The sequence below is a fragment of the Sander vitreus genome, chromosome 13 (assembly GCF_031162955.1).
Source record: "Sander vitreus isolate 19-12246 chromosome 13, sanVit1, whole genome shotgun sequence".
NCBI classification, from domain to species: Eukaryota; Metazoa; Chordata; class Actinopteri; order Perciformes; family Percidae; genus Sander; species Sander vitreus.
The window spans coordinates 9,174,984-9,192,691 of NC_135867.1; the positions used below are offsets into that span (position 1 = coordinate 9,174,984).

General features: G+C 40.6%; 1 protein-coding gene across 10 annotated transcripts in view; it reads right to left on the minus strand.

Moving 5' to 3' along the window:
- rapgef6 (Rap guanine nucleotide exchange factor (GEF) 6) overlaps window positions 1–17,708 on the minus strand; it is a 150,859-nt gene that overhangs the window by 13,645 nt on the left and 119,506 nt on the right. For all 10 annotated transcript variants that reach the window (XM_078265207.1, XM_078265205.1, XM_078265210.1 and 7 more), the window contains 4 exons: window positions 13,083–13,240; window positions 6,136–6,376; window positions 1,806–1,973; window positions 1,298–1,513 (listed from right to left, as the gene is read on the minus strand). In XM_078265207.1, coding sequence (XP_078121333.1) covers window positions 1,298–1,513; window positions 1,806–1,973; window positions 6,136–6,376; window positions 13,083–13,240 — 783 coding nt within the window. The remainder of the gene's footprint in view (window positions 1–1,297; window positions 1,514–1,805; window positions 1,974–6,135; window positions 6,377–13,082; window positions 13,241–17,708) is intronic.

Genomic DNA, 17,708 nt, shown 5'->3' on the forward strand with positions numbered 1-17,708 from the left:
AAAAGGGCATTTTAAGATGGGGGTCTATGGGGATTGACTCCCTTTAGGAGCCAGCCTCAAGTGGCCCTTCGATGAACTGCAGTTTTTGGCACTTCTGCATTGGCTTCATTTTTCAGCACAGTAGGTTTTCCGCTTGGTGGCAACCAGGTCTAGATTTTTTATCCCATTTTAATATTCCAATCCCTCTCCTTGATTGTCCTTATTTCTCAACTTATCACATCTACCACACCTCACCCCATACACAAAAATAACCCAGTGTAGCAGAATGTGTCCACTACATAACGGTACGGGAAACCAGACACGCACACGCACGCACGCACGCACACACACACACACACACACACACACACACACGAGGACAGTTTAGCATTAGCGAGACTCATGGATCCTGGGAGGATTAAGAAAAAAAAGCAAATTATGTATTTGTATTTATATATTGCAGAAACTGTAATCTCTACAATTAATCAAAATATATTACATCTACAGTCACAGTTAATGCAGAACTGCATTACCATGCATTTATATTTAAATGTATGCTGCAAATTGCAGACAATTTCCTATTATGAGTATTCATACTGTAGATTGAACAGAGCACACTGCAGCACAAAACACTAACGTGTCTAAACAACCAAGTCACCGGGCTAGGCTACAGCGAGAGCATGATGTGCTGTTTTTGAATGATTACTCTCGGGACTGGGACAGACAAAAAAAACACGCACACACTCATAACTGCTTGTGAAGACACAAACACACCTGAATACGAATACACACATATGCAGATATTGGTGGGTTTAAACACAATCACATCTCCAAGTTCATCCCTAAAACACACTACCAGCGCCAACTAGCCTCCCCTCAGGTGGGTTTTATCCGTTATAACAGGGACACAATAAATACATCCTCAGCTCAGTCTGACTGCCATCTGAAGCCAAACCACAGAAGCCAGAGGGAATTAACAATAACAACAAACGATAAGAGTAACGGTTGCTGTGGCAGAGTCTGTGTGGTTTGGGAGAATCAGGGCTGGTTCAGTGAGCTAGTGGGAGGCGGAGGGAGGGGGAGGAGGCGAGGCTGGTCCTCCTGAGGATGTGGGGAAGGAGACGAGTGGCCAAAGCTCATTTGGCACAAAAGCTGTCAGGGGAGACGGAGTAAATGCTAGCTGTCACCACAGAACAAGAACCCTGTCTACTACAACTGAGGCAAAAATGAGAAAAATTATGAAACAATGTGTCACCAAACTTAATTTAGGAAGCCAATACGCACAAACACTCTAAGACAATTTCTACACTGAGCCCACCTAATAATAGCGAACATGGAGTTAAAGTTCTTGCACTCTCTGCAGTGCAGGGCGATCTTGATGAAGTGTTTGATGATCTTCATCCTCTTCAGGGCGTTGGGCTCCTTCAGGATCTCTGTGGCAACCCAGAAGGTCTCCTGGTTTATCACCTCCTCAAACTGTTTCAGATTCCCACTTCCCACCGAAGAGTCCAGTTTAAACAAGTCGTCCACGTACCTGGGAACCATGACAAAGAAGTTAAAATAAATATGTTTTAATTGTGTACAATAACAGGTTTTTCTAAATTCCAGGAAAAAAATATGACTGTGGATATTTGAGTCATATTTTCATATCCTCATATCATATCTAATTTTTGTGTTTGAGCTTGTTTCTTTATGCTTTGTCTTTACTGTCAAGCATTTTAATGAAGTTTGTTTTTAAAATCTGCCATCCAAATAAAGTTCTTGCAGTTATAAGAATTTGGAATACACCTGCTATGAGCCAATTGAAATGTTAAACGACTACATACTCTGTGGACTCAATGTTCCTGAAGAGCTCAAAGTCTCTCATGGAGAGCTGGGCAGCGACCTCCATGGTACTGAGCTGCAGCAGAGTGATCTGACTCTCTCGGAGGAGATCTTGTGCATCGTCGTCTGAACACAACGTCTCCGTCTCCATATTGTTCTTCAGGTAGTACCTACGGAGAAGGAGAACAGAGAGACAGGAACAGAAGTTAATGGATTTGGAGCATTACCCCAATACGTCTGACAAAAGGAAAATAGTTTAGCTTCTACTACAGCTGGTCCTGCTGTGGAGTCAGACACATAAAAACTATATCTAATGCAATTCAGGCGTTAAGAAACTATATGTATAGTTAATTTCCTATGAAGTTATCTAAAAAGCATATAATATTTGAGAAATCCCCCTGAGTAACAAAAGCAAAAAACAACAACAAAAAGAGAGACAAGAGGAATAATGATGTGTAAGCCTTGAGGCTAAAGACTGGGGGAGGGGGATTAACTGACAACAATTACAAAGAGTACAGGATATGCAAGATGCAAAATACTTTAAAAGTGACATTGTCTATTTTGTATTTTCAGAGCAGTAGGTGTTACATCTGAAGTATCTTCAGATGAGTTAATATAGGGTGCAGAGGCAGACAGGTGGGTGGACAGGATCCAGGTCTTCAGCCAGCTGTAACTTTCAGCAAATGTAAAATAAACCCAGCTAAATCTCTTGAATGTTCCTCTTATTCACATTCCATCTTAAAGAGGTGTGTTTCCTTTCTACAATTTAAGATTTGTTTAAGGAAAAGGAAAAAAATATTTTGATGGTATTGATAGATTATGGCTATATTTTACCTTGGGGTAAAGAAGGAGAGAGACAGAGTGAGAGAGAGAGCTCTCAGCAAAAGAGGAAAAAAAAGATGATGATCTCCAACAGTTTTCTGGGAGAGCTTCCAGCAGCAGGCCATTTCTCCTACCTCGTTATGTGCCTCTATGTTTGTAAATCTAAAACCCCCGACTTCCACTCTAATGGAGCTATAATGTGGTAATCTAGGAAGGCATCATCTCAGCACGCCGTAGATCTACAGCCCTCAGGGACAAAGTGTTGGCATGGATGTGACTCTAAATTGCCCTCTTTTACTCCGGAAGAAGAGCTGGAGTGAAGAGCAACTAACAAGAGGAGATGTGAGGATGTGAGGTGAGAAGAACCAGCTGAATTTACATTTAAGATAAAGCAAAATGCATGTTTCAAAGCATTTTAGTGGGCCCAAAAGCAGAATTGAATATAAATATTATCTTTATTGAAGGCTCTATTAACATTTGGATTTAAGACATTTTAGAATCTGTAGACTCAAGGTAAGGGAAGAGAGAAAAAAGAGCACAGGAAACGGGATGAGAGGAGAGAATAGGAGAGGAGAGGAGAAGAGAGAAAACAAAAACACAGGAAACAAGACAAAGGAAAGGAGACTATTATTAACTAGCATTTAATTGGTCCACATTTTCTCAGTTAAATTAAAATTACAAAAAATAGAGACTGAATTAATGATGGACAAAATGGTGTTAAATGGAACTGGGTGAGGCGAAGTCATTGGAACCAAGCTATTGTAAATGGCCTTTGGTGGTTTGTGTGTGTGTGTGTGTGTGTGTGTGTGTGTGTGTGTGTGTGTGTGTGTGTGTGTGTGTGTTGAGCATAGGATCTCCTAGCTGCTTCTATATGTATTTTGGCTGTGTGAACAAGGCCTGCTATTGGCTTGGCCTGTCCCCTGTTAGCGCTCCTGTCAATCTTCAACTGCAGACAGGGAGAGACAGAGGAGGCGACAGAGAAAGAAAAGCAAGGCAGAGATATATTTTGCGCTTGCTGCTCCTGATAAACACAACTACTGCATACTGGACTGTATAAATACATGTACATCTTGCTGACACTGCACCATGTATATGTATATATGTAAACATAACATGTCTGAAATGTCACCAAGAATCAGTAAGAGGAAAAGCGGAAAGTACAAAAATAAGTATCAGAGAGAAGCTATATATAGTTGTTGCTTCTTCATCCTCTACAGTTAAACCATCCTTTTTCTTACCAATATCTCACAGCATGCCATTTTTTTCACTGCAGCTCAGCCATCCATCAAAACACAGGGAAGGTGCTACCATGAGTGTCCTCTAAGTCAGTGAGTGTGTCTAGAAATGTGTGTGTCCATACATGTCTGGGACTTTCTTGGTAACGGTTTCTATGTATAGATGCATGTAAATAGAATCCGTGAATGCAAATACATATGGGTGTGTAAACAATTTGCATGTCTATACGCATATAGATGCGTAACTGTGTATAAGAAGTCGACTTCTGCGTGTATGAATAATTCCAGACATGCCATGATGTCTGCCGAGGCCTCCACCCCTGACAGAGGATGAAATATTCATGCTAACCTAGTTGGGAGAGGACTGATGAGGGACCACAAGAGACAAAGAGAGTGGGAGAAAACTGTGAAAAACGGACGGAGAAGCCGTTTTAAAGCAGACTTTATGGCTGCAGTCCAATTATCCTTCATGACCTAATAACTTTCCTCTTAAAAGGGAATATATCCAGCATCAAGATGACAGAGTGATGTGCCACTGACCGAAAAAAACATGCTGGCAATGGTGCAAAAACAAACCCCACACACATCGCACAAAGGCTAAGTGTTCTTACTTAGTTGTCCTACCTAAGTGATGTGGAGTTGTGTCCACAACAAAGTGAACATTTTCAAGTTGAAACAGAATAGAAATTCAGCATCCCTGACTCTTTAGGACGTGTTAAATATCACTGCAGCACTTGCAATTCACTATAAACTGTTGTTTGTTTTTTTAAATAATGGGACAAATCACAGCTTTTGTTCTGCTCAGAGTAGCAACTAAAAATGTTTCCCAGCACTTTTAAGGGAAAACACTACTTGATTTATCATTGCACTGAACTAAGACAGTGGCTCTGAATCCTGCTCTTCAGCACCTGGAGCCCTGCTGGCTTTCATTCGAACCACTTACTCAGGAACTGATTTACACCTTGGAGATGCTCAGTAAATTAACTACATCACAGAACGGTACACTGTATCCCCAGGAACAGGGCTGAGAACCACGGCCCTGGGAGGATTTAATTAATTAATTGTGTATATATATATATACATACACACACACACACACACACACACACTGTATGTATGTATATATATTAGGGGTGGTACGGTTCATGAAACAACATCCAAACCGCTTGGTTCGGAGCGTGTGTGCGTCGCACGGTTCGTCAGTACACTGTTAATGTGCACTAACCACTTACTGCCGTAGTGCCCACTTTCAACACCTATGTTAAAACACTTACTGGAAACGACGAGGGGGATGAGCAACATGAACGCAACACATGGCAGCTGATTGGACGAACGCGTCACGTGGTTCTTGCTGCTCCCGAATTTCAAAACAGACTCTAATGGCGTCTCGTTCTGAATACGATCTCGTATTTTACGAAAATAGTTCACCGAAAAGTGTTTCTAAAAACATTTTAAGCAAGAAATAGGCCATACAGTTGCTGAATCTCTGTTTTTTTTGATCGACAAAGGTCAGTTTAAAAGATTTTCATCAGATTTTGAGAGGCGCCGAGCCGACCGCTCCTCAGGTGGAGTGCGGAGTGCTGCGGGTCACGTCACATGCAGAATTCTCAAGTGGGAGAGATGAGAAAGGCTGTCCGGAGTTGGAGGATGCGCTAGTGTCGTATATAGTCTGGTGTGTGGGAACATTTTGGATTTCATGTTACCTATGATGACAGCGGAAATAAAACAATAGATAGAACTGCCACTGTGTGCATGTATTGTGCAACATGCATTCAATATGCTAATTTTAGCTATATATCATATGCTGAAGTATATTTCTGGATTGTTAAAGATTAAAAGAAAAAATAACAAGAACCGTACAGAAACGAAAACCGTGACCCTAAAACCGTGATACGAACCGAACCGTGGACTTTGTGAACCGTACCACCCCTATATATATATATATATATATATATATGATAAAGATGTAGCACTTCCAGCTGCTTTTTGTCCCAAGATTCCCACATTGGAGCTACTGTAAATACACGTACATGCCTTTTTCCATGACCAATGTGCTTTTCTAACCATAAAATATTGCTTTCTGGTTTATTAAAGTATTCTTGTACGTTGCCTTGTATACATTCAAGTTGCAAACACACTGGTGTTTGCAGCATTTAGGCTCAGCCACTGACAACCACTATCTAAGGCTAACACATCTTAAAATTCAGTGTGGTTAAGCAACCATTTGTTTAAGTCCCAAGTATTAGATTTTCCAGTGAATTTTTGTGTTTCTTACCTGCCGTTGAGCTGAATCCGATCAGCCAGTTTGGAGAGCTGGTCGGGCAGACGCCGCTGTTTTATGACTCCCTCTGGGCTAACTGATACCTCACACAGTGAGTAGGTCTCGGGTGCTGCAAGGAGGCCAAACTCATTGACAGTGTGGGCGACCACATCCTTGGCGGTAGTGTCCTTACTAATGATGATGTAGCAGCTCTGCTGGTCGGCCTTGAACACCCGAATCACCTGGTCTGGGATGTCTGAGAGTGGAAGAGAATGAAAAGAGGAGAGCTGTCATCGACTAATTAGGGTTGGATGAGTTGCAGTTTGGGGAGGCCAATACTGTAACGCATGCCAATAATGCAATAAAACAGTAATCTGAAAGCAATATTTTGGTTATTTATACAGTATATAGTCTGAGTAATATACCAATAATGTGATCATTATGAAATGTGGGCTGTACCAGTAATGGAAGGAATGCTATCAGGTTATGGTTTCCATATTTTATTTTCATTACATTATTAAGGGTTTCAGCCAGGAGTGAAGACTTATGTCCTCTCTTCTGAAAAGATTTGCGGAGCGGGATACTTTCCTGCCAAAACGTCTTTAGTGTAAAACCAAATGGGCAAAGGGTCAAAGACAGTTTTTGGTGTTACAGTAACCTATATTTAAAATGAAGTTCCACCTATTTATTTATCCTACTGTTCAGCCAAATCATGACACACTGTTTCATCTTCTTTCCAGCCTGGCTGTAAAAAAATTCAGTCAGTCTTTCTGAAGCCAATTCTCTAACGAACTTGCATGATGATGCCTGACATGGCTGTGATGGTATTTGTCTGCCTACTGCAATATCTCTACATGCTTAAGTCTAGTTTAACCAAAATGCACTTTTTATGTTAGAGACAGTTATGACATAGGCCTCTACAAGGTCACAGGCAGGAGGATACATACAGAAAAACCCAGACTCAGTCATTGACTCTGGGGATATGTGTGTACACATGGCATTACGGAAGACATCCCAGGTTCCTCATCTTTCAAAGTAAACATGTACACTGCAGATTTTTTTAGCCTCACATAAAGCTTGAGCAACATTAAGAAACAAGGACACATGCACTTAGAAAGGAAAGGAAACATTAGCATGCTTGAAGCTGCGTAACAATGGTAGAGGAAGCAGGAAGGATCAAGGATAATAAGTCCAATGTTCAACAAGGGTATACAGTACATTATCATCTCTAACTTTCTTTTGGTTTTGTGACCTGTCATTATTTAAATTTCTTTTTTTTAAATGTCATAAAACTGCATCATCTTTCACAATGTCTTTGTTTTCCCATGTTAGATGACATACTGCATTCCTATTTAACTGATTTGGGACAATAATCAATAGTAAGAGGTCAAAATAAAAGCTTGAATATTACTGTAGCGGTGATGCTGGAGTAGCTTACAGACTTACATGGTGCGATGTGTGTTAAATAATGGAAACGTTCCCCCTGAGTGAAATACTGCATTAAAGATCCCTGTGTTTGAGTAAGGAAGAGGGTACGGCCCATTAGCCACAGGCAGCCAAAGAGCTTTAAAACAATGAGTCATGAACACTGCACAGTGACAAGAGGAGAGGGAGTCCGACAGACCAGATGAAGCCGTCACACAACTGCAACGTGTGTGTGTGTGTGTGTGTGTGTGTGTGTGTGTTATTTCGATAACATTAACTGAAAATGGAGGGAGATGACAAAGATATGGTGGCAACTACACAATAAAATAAAAAGGTGTTTAACTGGTGAGTTTGTTCAAGTGCATGTTCATGCAAATGCACTCACCCGTTTCCTCTTGTTTACCAAGCAGAATACAGAAGTGTTCTCAGACAAAAAGTCATTACCTTTAACTTTTTATTAGCACAGATCTCTGATCTGTGGGGATGTTTAGGGGTGTGTGTGTGTGTTAGATGACAATAGCTGGAGCAGCAACAGAACAACAAGAAGCAGAAACAAACTGCTGAAGGCAAAGCCAATAATAATAATGTCTGAGCGAATACTCAAAATCAATCCCTTCTGCTTGTTTAAAAGAACTGTGTGTGTGTCAATAACTGTGATGTACGAATAAAAGAAGTGAGGATTTTTGAATGGAAGTTGCATCAGTCTGAATGTGTCCATGTGTATACATGTTGCAATTGCTGTTTGTTGCTTTCCGTTTCTTTTCTGCATATGCAAGTTTGACAGGAATGTAATCATGTATTTTCTTTTATATATAAATATGCACCCAAATGTTTCTATTCTGTCATTTTTGCTGGTTAACTCTTTACGTATATTGTACATTTATGTCTATCTTGAATGCATATTTATAGTATTTCACCTTTTTCTTGAGATTTTTTTTCTGGTTTTGTATAATGTGTGAATTTTACTTTGTGTTTTTCTATTTTGCATTTAATGGTTACTGGGATGTGGACATATTGATGTTTTGATGTCGGAGGCCAATCTTGGTGATGAATGACCGCTCTATGGACTGTGAGCTTATTGATTTACATCCCATGACATATGCACCTAATATGATAAGTCAAATGATTACTGACTTTTTTCCTGAAGAAGGCAATATGTGCAGAAACAGTGATTCTTACAATCAAAAACACAAAGATTGCACCAGAGGTTATAGTGTGTGGCTCACTCCTTGTTTTCTGTGTTGCTGCAGTAGCATAGCTCCTCTCCGTTTATGTGCAGCAGGTTGATGATGGTGGGCTGAATGGAAGCTAAATGCTTTGTCTCTCATTAGCTGTGATTTGTGATTAGAGTGTGGGAGGCTCTTGGCTAAATAGCTGGCTATCATATCAGGGGGGCTTAATCATGTTTAAGCCTCGGGACGAGCTGCGACCTGACCTGCACACAGGAGGACAATCGCTACTCAACCAGAAAAACATCCAATCAATTATCATCTTTAATAAGGTATCATTCATTTTCATCAACACCAAATAATGTATTAATGGCCTGAAGCCAAAGAGGATTTCTACACAGGGGGGAGGGGGGGCTACACACTAGGCTCAGTCTCCTCCTCCTTTCTACTGTTTGCCAAAGCTTTTCCCAGTCACTCCATCATACAGTCAGAAGACATAAATCACACGTGAAAGCAAACAGAGCAGAAGAGGGCAGTGCATGATGGGTGGAGGTGCTGAGAAGGAAGTGGAGTAGAGTAGATGGGGTTAAACACCTGGCCTCTAATAAATAAACACAAATAAGAAAAAGTCTCTTAATGTACGTACATGTGAGGATGTTTCATCCTCCAAAGCTCAAGCCTTAAAGGCAAATTTTATGTTATGTTTTTATTATCACAAATCTGCCTGAAGAGACTAAAACCAACAATGAATATATCCTACTAACAAGTATTGTCTCTGTAGCCAGAGCTCGAGACTACTTATGCCTTACTTTGTGATAAAAGTCAGTTTTCTGTCCAAAAACACAAAATAAATCCATATGGTCTCATTTAGTGCCATATTCTTTCATGCTTCTTTTTGTCTCAGTGGAGGGAAGGGGTGTGTTGGTGGCGGTGTTTGAGTGACAGCAGCCTGCGGGTTTAGCTCTGGTATTGGCAGCAGTGGAATGAGAGACAAGGTAAACAAACTTGCCCTGTAGCTTACAAGCCATGGGCAGACAATGTGTCGTTAGTGGTAATGAAGAGTAAGGACCACACCAGCATCTAGAGCACCTACAGGAAACACTTAAATAGTAAAGATGCGCATGGTATTAGGTAATTTCCCGTGTCACTTCTTGCGTGTGTTTTCGTGACAAAATGTAGTTTTTGTAGTTCAGACATACGTACATAGACATATGTATGCTGCAGTTTAATTCAATTGAACTTTAAATGCACTCTGTTGTTTATGAATTATCTATAATCTCTATGTGGATTGGAATGAAGAAATATGTGACCAGATGTGACTTAATTACTGCCTTGCGGTCATAAATGAACTGGGTGTAGTGTGAATGTTTTCTAGAGAGAAGCAAACAAGATTACTTCAACCCTAAGGTAGTCTCGCTTTGCCAGACCATCATCCAAGGCGCTGCGGAGGAGAGTCTGGCAAGTCCACACAGCATTCCCGGATGGGAGAAAAACGTGCTCTGGTTTATTGGCATTTCTTTAAACCAATCACAATCTTCATGGGCGGCGCTAAGCTCTGCACGGTGCCCCTGCAAAATAGCCTCAAGAAGGAACTTGTTTTGGTGGAACGTGTACGTTCAAAAGTTGTTTTGGTCGTGCGAGAGGAAACTCAGATTGGACAGATAGTCTAGCTAGCTGTCTCAATTTACCCTGCAGAGATCTGAGGAGCAGTAGTCCTCATAAATCGACCGGAGTTTAAAATTCCAACACAAAGAAAGTGGAAGGAAATGGACATGCATCTGGCGTAATTTCCTGCGGCACCCGAGAAATCCCAAAAGCGGAACATTGTGGATATAGACTAACCCTAAGGTAACCTCTTGAAAAGTGAAAACCCACCTAAATAATGTCCTTACTGTGATATTCATAAATTTTCACAATGTTACCTGAAGTGAAAGAAAAATAAATACAATACAAGGCCTTAACCCAGAGCCTGAAGGATGCTGTTCATGGATGCAAAGATGGAGCATGGGGGAAAAAAGCTAATGGATTATAGAAGAAAAAAGTCAAGATGGAGGGGACATTAGTGAGGAATATTTAATCAAACACAATCAAACTGTTGCACTGAAGGTATGTATACTTACAGTACAGTCCCAGGGCTTGGCAAGCAGAGAGGAGAAAGAGAAAACACATTGAATATGAGAGAGAGAGAGAGAGAGAGAGAGAGAGAGAGAGAGAGAGAGAGAGAGAGAGAGAGAGTTGGTGGAGTACAAAGAGACTTAGTGCCTGGAAACATCATGACAGAAGTAAAAAATGAGGGAAGCCCAGTGAAGTTTCTTCTGCAGTCTTAATCGGTTCATGGGAAACCAGAGGGCTGAGTATGACTCATCATGTCTACACTACTGTACAACATCTGTTTGAAATCAGAAGAGAGACGCAAGAGGTGAGAGAGAAAAGGACAAGAGAAACAGTAGGAGAGGAAGAAATAAAACAGCGGATAGAAAGAGACAAAGGAAGACAAAGAAGAAACAGAGTACAACTTCACTGAGAAGACACATCGCCACTTTGCGAACAAGAGACAACAGCAGCCAGTGAAAAAAAGGCTTGTGCTCTCCCTCCATCTCTTAAAGAACAACACAGAATTAACATCTGTTCTCCGCTTCTCGAACTGTTTCAGATTTAGTTGTTTAATGCATATATATGGCTGCAAATAGAGACTATTTTCATTGTCATCATCGATTGTTTATTCTATTAATTGATTAATCGTTCAGTCTATGAGATGTTGAAAAATGCTCAATATAACGTCTTGAAGTTGCTTCCTTTGTCCAGAAATAATCTAATTTATATATTCCAATCGTTTGCCATACAACACCTTGAGAGCTTGTGGTCAATACCTTTACGATTTTGTTTACCTTTATTATTTCATTCTTTCACTGGCTACTGTGAAGTTATTTATAGGCTATGTTTTGCAAAGTTCTATAGAAATTAATTTTTCACTTTGACTAATAATATCTAATAAAATTAGACCAGAAAAGGTTTTAATCCTAAAAACCAACCTCAGCCATTACAGGTAGGAGGACTTTGGAGGTCTTATAAGCCATGTTCAGCATCTGGAACAGGGGTTTTGTTTGAGCAGGCGGTTCTCCCCTCTACTATTAAATCTAATGAGAAGCCAGAGGACTAAAGGAAACATGATCTAATGGTGGATGATTAATGTGGCGCAGTTGGTGTGTGTTTGTACTCTAGTACAACACAACCACATGTGAGGCCTACAAAACTAGGGATCTACATGCAGGTGTGTGTGTGTGTGTGTATGTGTGTGTGTGTGCGTGTAGCTCATTGACAAATGGCCAGTATAATAAATCTAGACCATATTCACTCTCTCTCACCTTTCCACTTTCTCATTCTTGTTCTCCCCTTTCTCAATATTTCATTCTCACTAACACACAAACACACACACAAATCCATAGGGAGTGCTCCATGTTACTTTAAATAATTATGGGTGCAGAAACCCATCTGACAAGAAAGGAATAAATAAGTCTTATAGTCCAGGAGGTTAATCCTTTTCAGATGGACACAATACTGCAACAGCTCTGTGGCATTTTAAAAAGAAAGACCCCAGGATGAATATGTGTGTGTGTGTGTGTGTGTGTGTGTGTGTGAGAATATGTGTGTACACCTATGCTAGAAAGCTAGGTTTGAGTGAGTTTATGTGTGTTCCTTTGTCAGCACAAGTAAACAATCGTGTTTTGAGGAGTTTGCCTGTATTTCAAAGAGAAAGAAAAATAAAAGAGTAAAGACGTAGAGTTTGCATTCGGGACAACAAAGTGCACACAACACTACACTTCTCATATGTCTGCTTCATGCGATTACATTGTACAGCATCTGTCAGTGCTCACTAGGCATCAGAGTCTTTTACTCCATAAGTAAGTTTCACTTTTAATGAGGCTGAGGCCTCAAGTCAAGTGTGACAAACAGCTTCAGGAAAGAAGCACTGAATTCTTTGACTGCGACACAACATCTGAAATGAGGCCACGAAGGTCATAAACAACTGTGAATGAAGAGAAGGTTTTGCTCCACTTACATCCAAAAGTACTTGCAGTTGTGTGGAACACACGATATATTTTAGTGTGTTGTAATAAGAAAATTGTTTGCATAGTTGTGCTTTGGTTCGATCCTATATTTCACTTTGAGAGACGAGTTTCAGAGACAGAATATCCATTTAACCATCGAATGCATTCATCAAGAAAGACGCGAAGGAGAAAACAGCACAAGAGTGTACATGCTGTCTCCACCAAGACTGATGCAGTCCTCCTCTGGGACAATCAGTAGTAATGGATTATTCTGTGTCCACACAGCCCTGGATTTTATTGAGTCAGCATTATTTCTTACCTGCAGGGTTGGAGAAGTCGAGGACGCTCGAGGCCGGGTGAAGCAGGTCGGGGCTGCTGGACGACAGGTTTCCGGGGATGGGCATGATGGCCACGCTGTGACGACACTGCTTCGTACCCACAATGCTGTCGTCCTGAGACTGACCCATGCCACCATCACTAGAAAGGAAACAGAGACGGTAGGGGAAAGAGAAGGGGGTGAAGAATGGAGCGGAGGAGAAAGGATAGGTGGTATTATATGAAAAAGGGCGTGACATTATAAAAGAGAGAAAGAAACAGAGAGAAACAGGAAAAATTAGATTTCCTCCATCAAATAACCTAATGTTCTAAAATTAATTTTAGGCTTTCATTTTGTAGCAGTAGACATTTTACAAAAAACTGCCTGAATGTTTTTTCTCCTTAGTTTTAAGCACACAAATTAGAATGAGTGCTTTCCCCTTCATTTTAAAGGACATATATAATAACTCATAACATATATAAAAATATCAGAAGATGTAATTAAAATGTCTACTCTTACAGAATGAAAACACAAAATATCAATATCAATATTTTTGTCTTTTAATATGCAGCAGTGACACAGCTGAAATTCATCCATGAGGCGGTATCATGAATGGCAGGAACTGATAAGGAGCAGTCACGGATAGAGACACACAAGTTCACCAAACACACACACGGCATTGGACAATGAGACAGGTATCAGTACACAAGCTAAGAGAGATACAAACAAGCATTGCAAACAGCAGAGCACATATGAAAATAAATGAAAATTAACAAGAATTTAAGCTTATTTATGTGACTTTGCGGGTGTTTTCATTTGCACATTTGTACTTTGTGTCCCTGCTCTTCCCTTTTCAATGCATGTGTTGATTTTTAGCATTTAGCCCTCTGTTCTCTTGTGTGTCCAGCAGACGGCCACATTATGAGGCAAAACTGGACATGAGAGACAGGAGCCTTTCTACCTGGCTCCTCAGCCACACTCAGGGATATGCAAACATCAACCTTTACATTAACGGCCTCATAAGACCTGCCTGGATCTGCGTACATGTGGTGGAAATGGCAACTCTTTTGAGTCAAAGGTTGGGTATTGTGATTTTGAATAGCCCTGCCTCAAATGATAAATGTGGGTTCCTGAAGGTTGAATAACACTTCACAGTTGTAGCTTTCGACTTTCAAGCTTTAGAACTGACTTCATCAATTTAAAGTAGGCTCATTTATAGCAATTCAGACTGAAAATTACAAACTAAAACATAATAAAAACATATATAACAAATAACATAATGAAAGCAATATGGTGTGAAATCAGCGCTTGAATGTTGATGATTTATTGAGGTTAAATACACGTTGCACACATTTCATTATGTTGTCGCTGTGAGTTTGAGACAGAGTCTGTAATTGAGTGTCTGGGACAGGGAGTTAATCTCGTCCTGCCTGCATACTAATTGTAGCTTCCCTCTAGGTGTGTGTGTGTGTGTGTGTGTGTGTATCATGTACTGAACACAGTGCAGTATTGCAGGGCTTCCACTAACACAGCTGTGTGCTGCTGTAGCAAAGCCTGTGTAATCTTTCAGTCACCGGTCGAGGTACTGCACTGAAAAGATGGAAGGACATGGGCAGGCAAAGAAAACAAGAGAAAAGGAAAGACATAAAAAATAGGTTGATTAAATAACTTGGAGGGTGGTGAAAAAAGCAGAAGACAAAGGAGATTTAGAAAGAGAGGATAATGGTGAAACTGAGATGAATAAGGATATAGCATGGGGCTCAAATAAGACTAGACTGACATTGTTAGATCTTGACTGTATCAAGTCTGATAATATTCACACTTTGACAAATGCAGGTTAAGGACAGATATAATTATACCCATTTTTGAACCCAATTACAAATCACACAGGCCAAAAAAACGTTGGTTTGAGATACGTATGATACAGTTTTAAGGATTTAGTCCATTAAATATGACAGACGAAATGTCTAGCATAGAAAAAGCATGATAGATCATTTCTCAAGCTTCGCTTATGTATTTAGGTATTTATCTGATTTACTTCAAATGACAGGTGTGCTGGCTGTCAAACGTCATAAAACCATCTGCAGCACATAAGAGTCCTCTCTAGTATTCAACACTGTAAGTAATAAGTTCTCCTTGACATGTTATGCAACATCTCTGCAGAAAACAGTTCATTTGGTTGAATAACAGAGCATACAGCAGACTTACTCCAGAGAAGTTAAAATTGGAGAGAAATTAATAAGAGGAACACCTTGACTTCGGGTGAGTAATGAATTAAAGGAATTTGTATGAAATCTTCAAATCCAGTCCTCTAGTAATGTTGCTGGTGGTCAGTGGTGCTGGTGAGGGTGTGTGTGTGTGTGTGTGTGTGTGTGTGTGTGTGTGTGTGTGTGTGTGTGTGTGTGTGTGTGTGTGTGTGTGTGTCTCCCTGCCTGCCTGCCTGCCTGCGCAGATGGATACTGAGTCAAATGGTTGAAGGATGGGGAGTTACGCAAGAGGTCTTACCCAAACAGGCCCCTGAAGCAGCAGAGACAAACGGGAGAGAGACGACATTGAAAACCGTGAAAAAAAAAAAGAAAAACACAAGACAGAAGCAAAGCTTTTCAGCGATACAAGTGCAGCAGAGTGACAAGGCCTCTCTTTTCTCTCTCTCTCACACACACGCACACACACAGACACACACACACTTAAAACAACACAAACACACATGTAGGTTGACAGAATATACAATAGCCAAAGCGTGAACATATTGACAGGTTTGCTGGAATAAATAAGCATAACAATGTTCAGGAGCAATTTCAATTTCATCAAGCCAGCGTAGAGCCAGGTGCTCTAACAACAACAACCTATCTTTGGGAATACTGACAGAGCTGCTGGTCAAAAAACTAACTACTCTCCAGGCAGGTCATAAGTATAACGGAGTCATAATTGCCTGAACAGTTCTCCTTGTGGGTGGAGCAGCAGCAGTGCAGTGAGCATGCAGTAAAATGTGGATGTCTTGTATGTTGAATGTCGAGATGCACAAACACTTAATAACACAACTGTTATAGTGATATTAGTATCATGATTTGATGCATTTGACTGTATTACAAATTAAATGCATCTCAGCATGTAAATGACATCATGGGACATGGGTTTACTACTTAGTCGTCATCTCACTAAATCACCTAGACTTCTGAGACAAACTGACTAAAGGCTAAAACCTCTGTCTATTGCTTTTCAATCTGTGGAATGTAAATCAACTGGGCTGGTCAATATGGGATGTGTGTAAATGCCCATGCACAAGCCCTGACATCTACATTTGGCAGAAAAACGACTTGTTTATTGCCAGCGTGTCCTTGTCATATAAAATCCTTGTCTGAAGTGGAGCACAATGTCAGCCAAGAACAGAAAGAAGCAGCAACAGTGGTGGTGGGTTTGTGTATGCACCCAAGCTGGGCAAGAGCATCTGAATTGGATTTAAAATAGTTAAACAAGATTATTTTCCTTCATTTAACTTGCCAGGTGTTTAAGAAGTGAGCAAAAGCATTGAAAATGTAGCCTTTTTGAGAGACGGTACCAAGACAACAGTGGTCCCAGGCTGCATTTTTGTGTGCCTTAAAATGGCAGTGAGTCCAGTGTGTATGTGTGTGCGTGTGTGTGTGTGTGTGTGTGCGCGCGCGTGGCATACTTTAAACTACATGGTATCTTCTAAATAACATTGTCCTAGGAGCAGCCTGTACCTTTTGAACACATACAGCCAGTAAACAACTTTACAATGTACCCGTCACATTTTCATCCTACAACAGGCACTGATGAATCCCGATTGACCCAAACCATCCGTCTCATCTTCAGTGCCTTTAATCAGCCATCAATTCCTTTGAACCAAAGAGTGGCTTAAATGGTGCCGACCAGCAAAATAAAAAGCTATGAAAGCCATTGTTGGTCGATAAATAGAACGCAGCGGAGAGCCTTTGGAAGCTGTGCACCGAGTCCGATCAATGGCTGTGTGATAGCGTGTTGCATTATGAGACAGACAGACAATCAGTTTTCATGCAAACTGTGTGGCTTTGTAGACATAATTACTGTCGAGCTGGAAACTGATAGAGTGGAGACAGTGAGAGAGAAAAGTGTAGGAGGGAAAGTACAGTAGATATGACAGCGTCTGTGCGATGTGTGTGAGTTTACAGTGCGTGATGGCCATGCTGACGGTTCGCTCTGTAATTAACAGGTCAGGCAAAGCTTCTTCTCTCACAAACACACTGACACTGTATGGAGTTTAATGATGCCTAGAGAGGCATGAAATGATGAAATGAAATCAAGCCTGTATCAGCATGTTACGGGTGGAATATTGAATTTGAGCTTCCATCTGCACAATTGCTTTCAATTGCTCCAGATGGAAGTAAGATGGCTGGTTATTGATGACAATGACAATGGTTATATGGTGTCGACGCCGACGACGTTTACATTTTTGTGATTTGACTGGAACCAATCAACGTTACAGCAGCTGAAGAAAAGTGAAAGACTAGAAAGAGCATTGCATTCCAGAAACTACAAGTACAAAAGTAAAAGTAAGTAAACGCCATCTTCCGAACTATGTTCCTGTAATCACAGCTTGAAATGGGATGGACTTTATATCATTTATTTCTG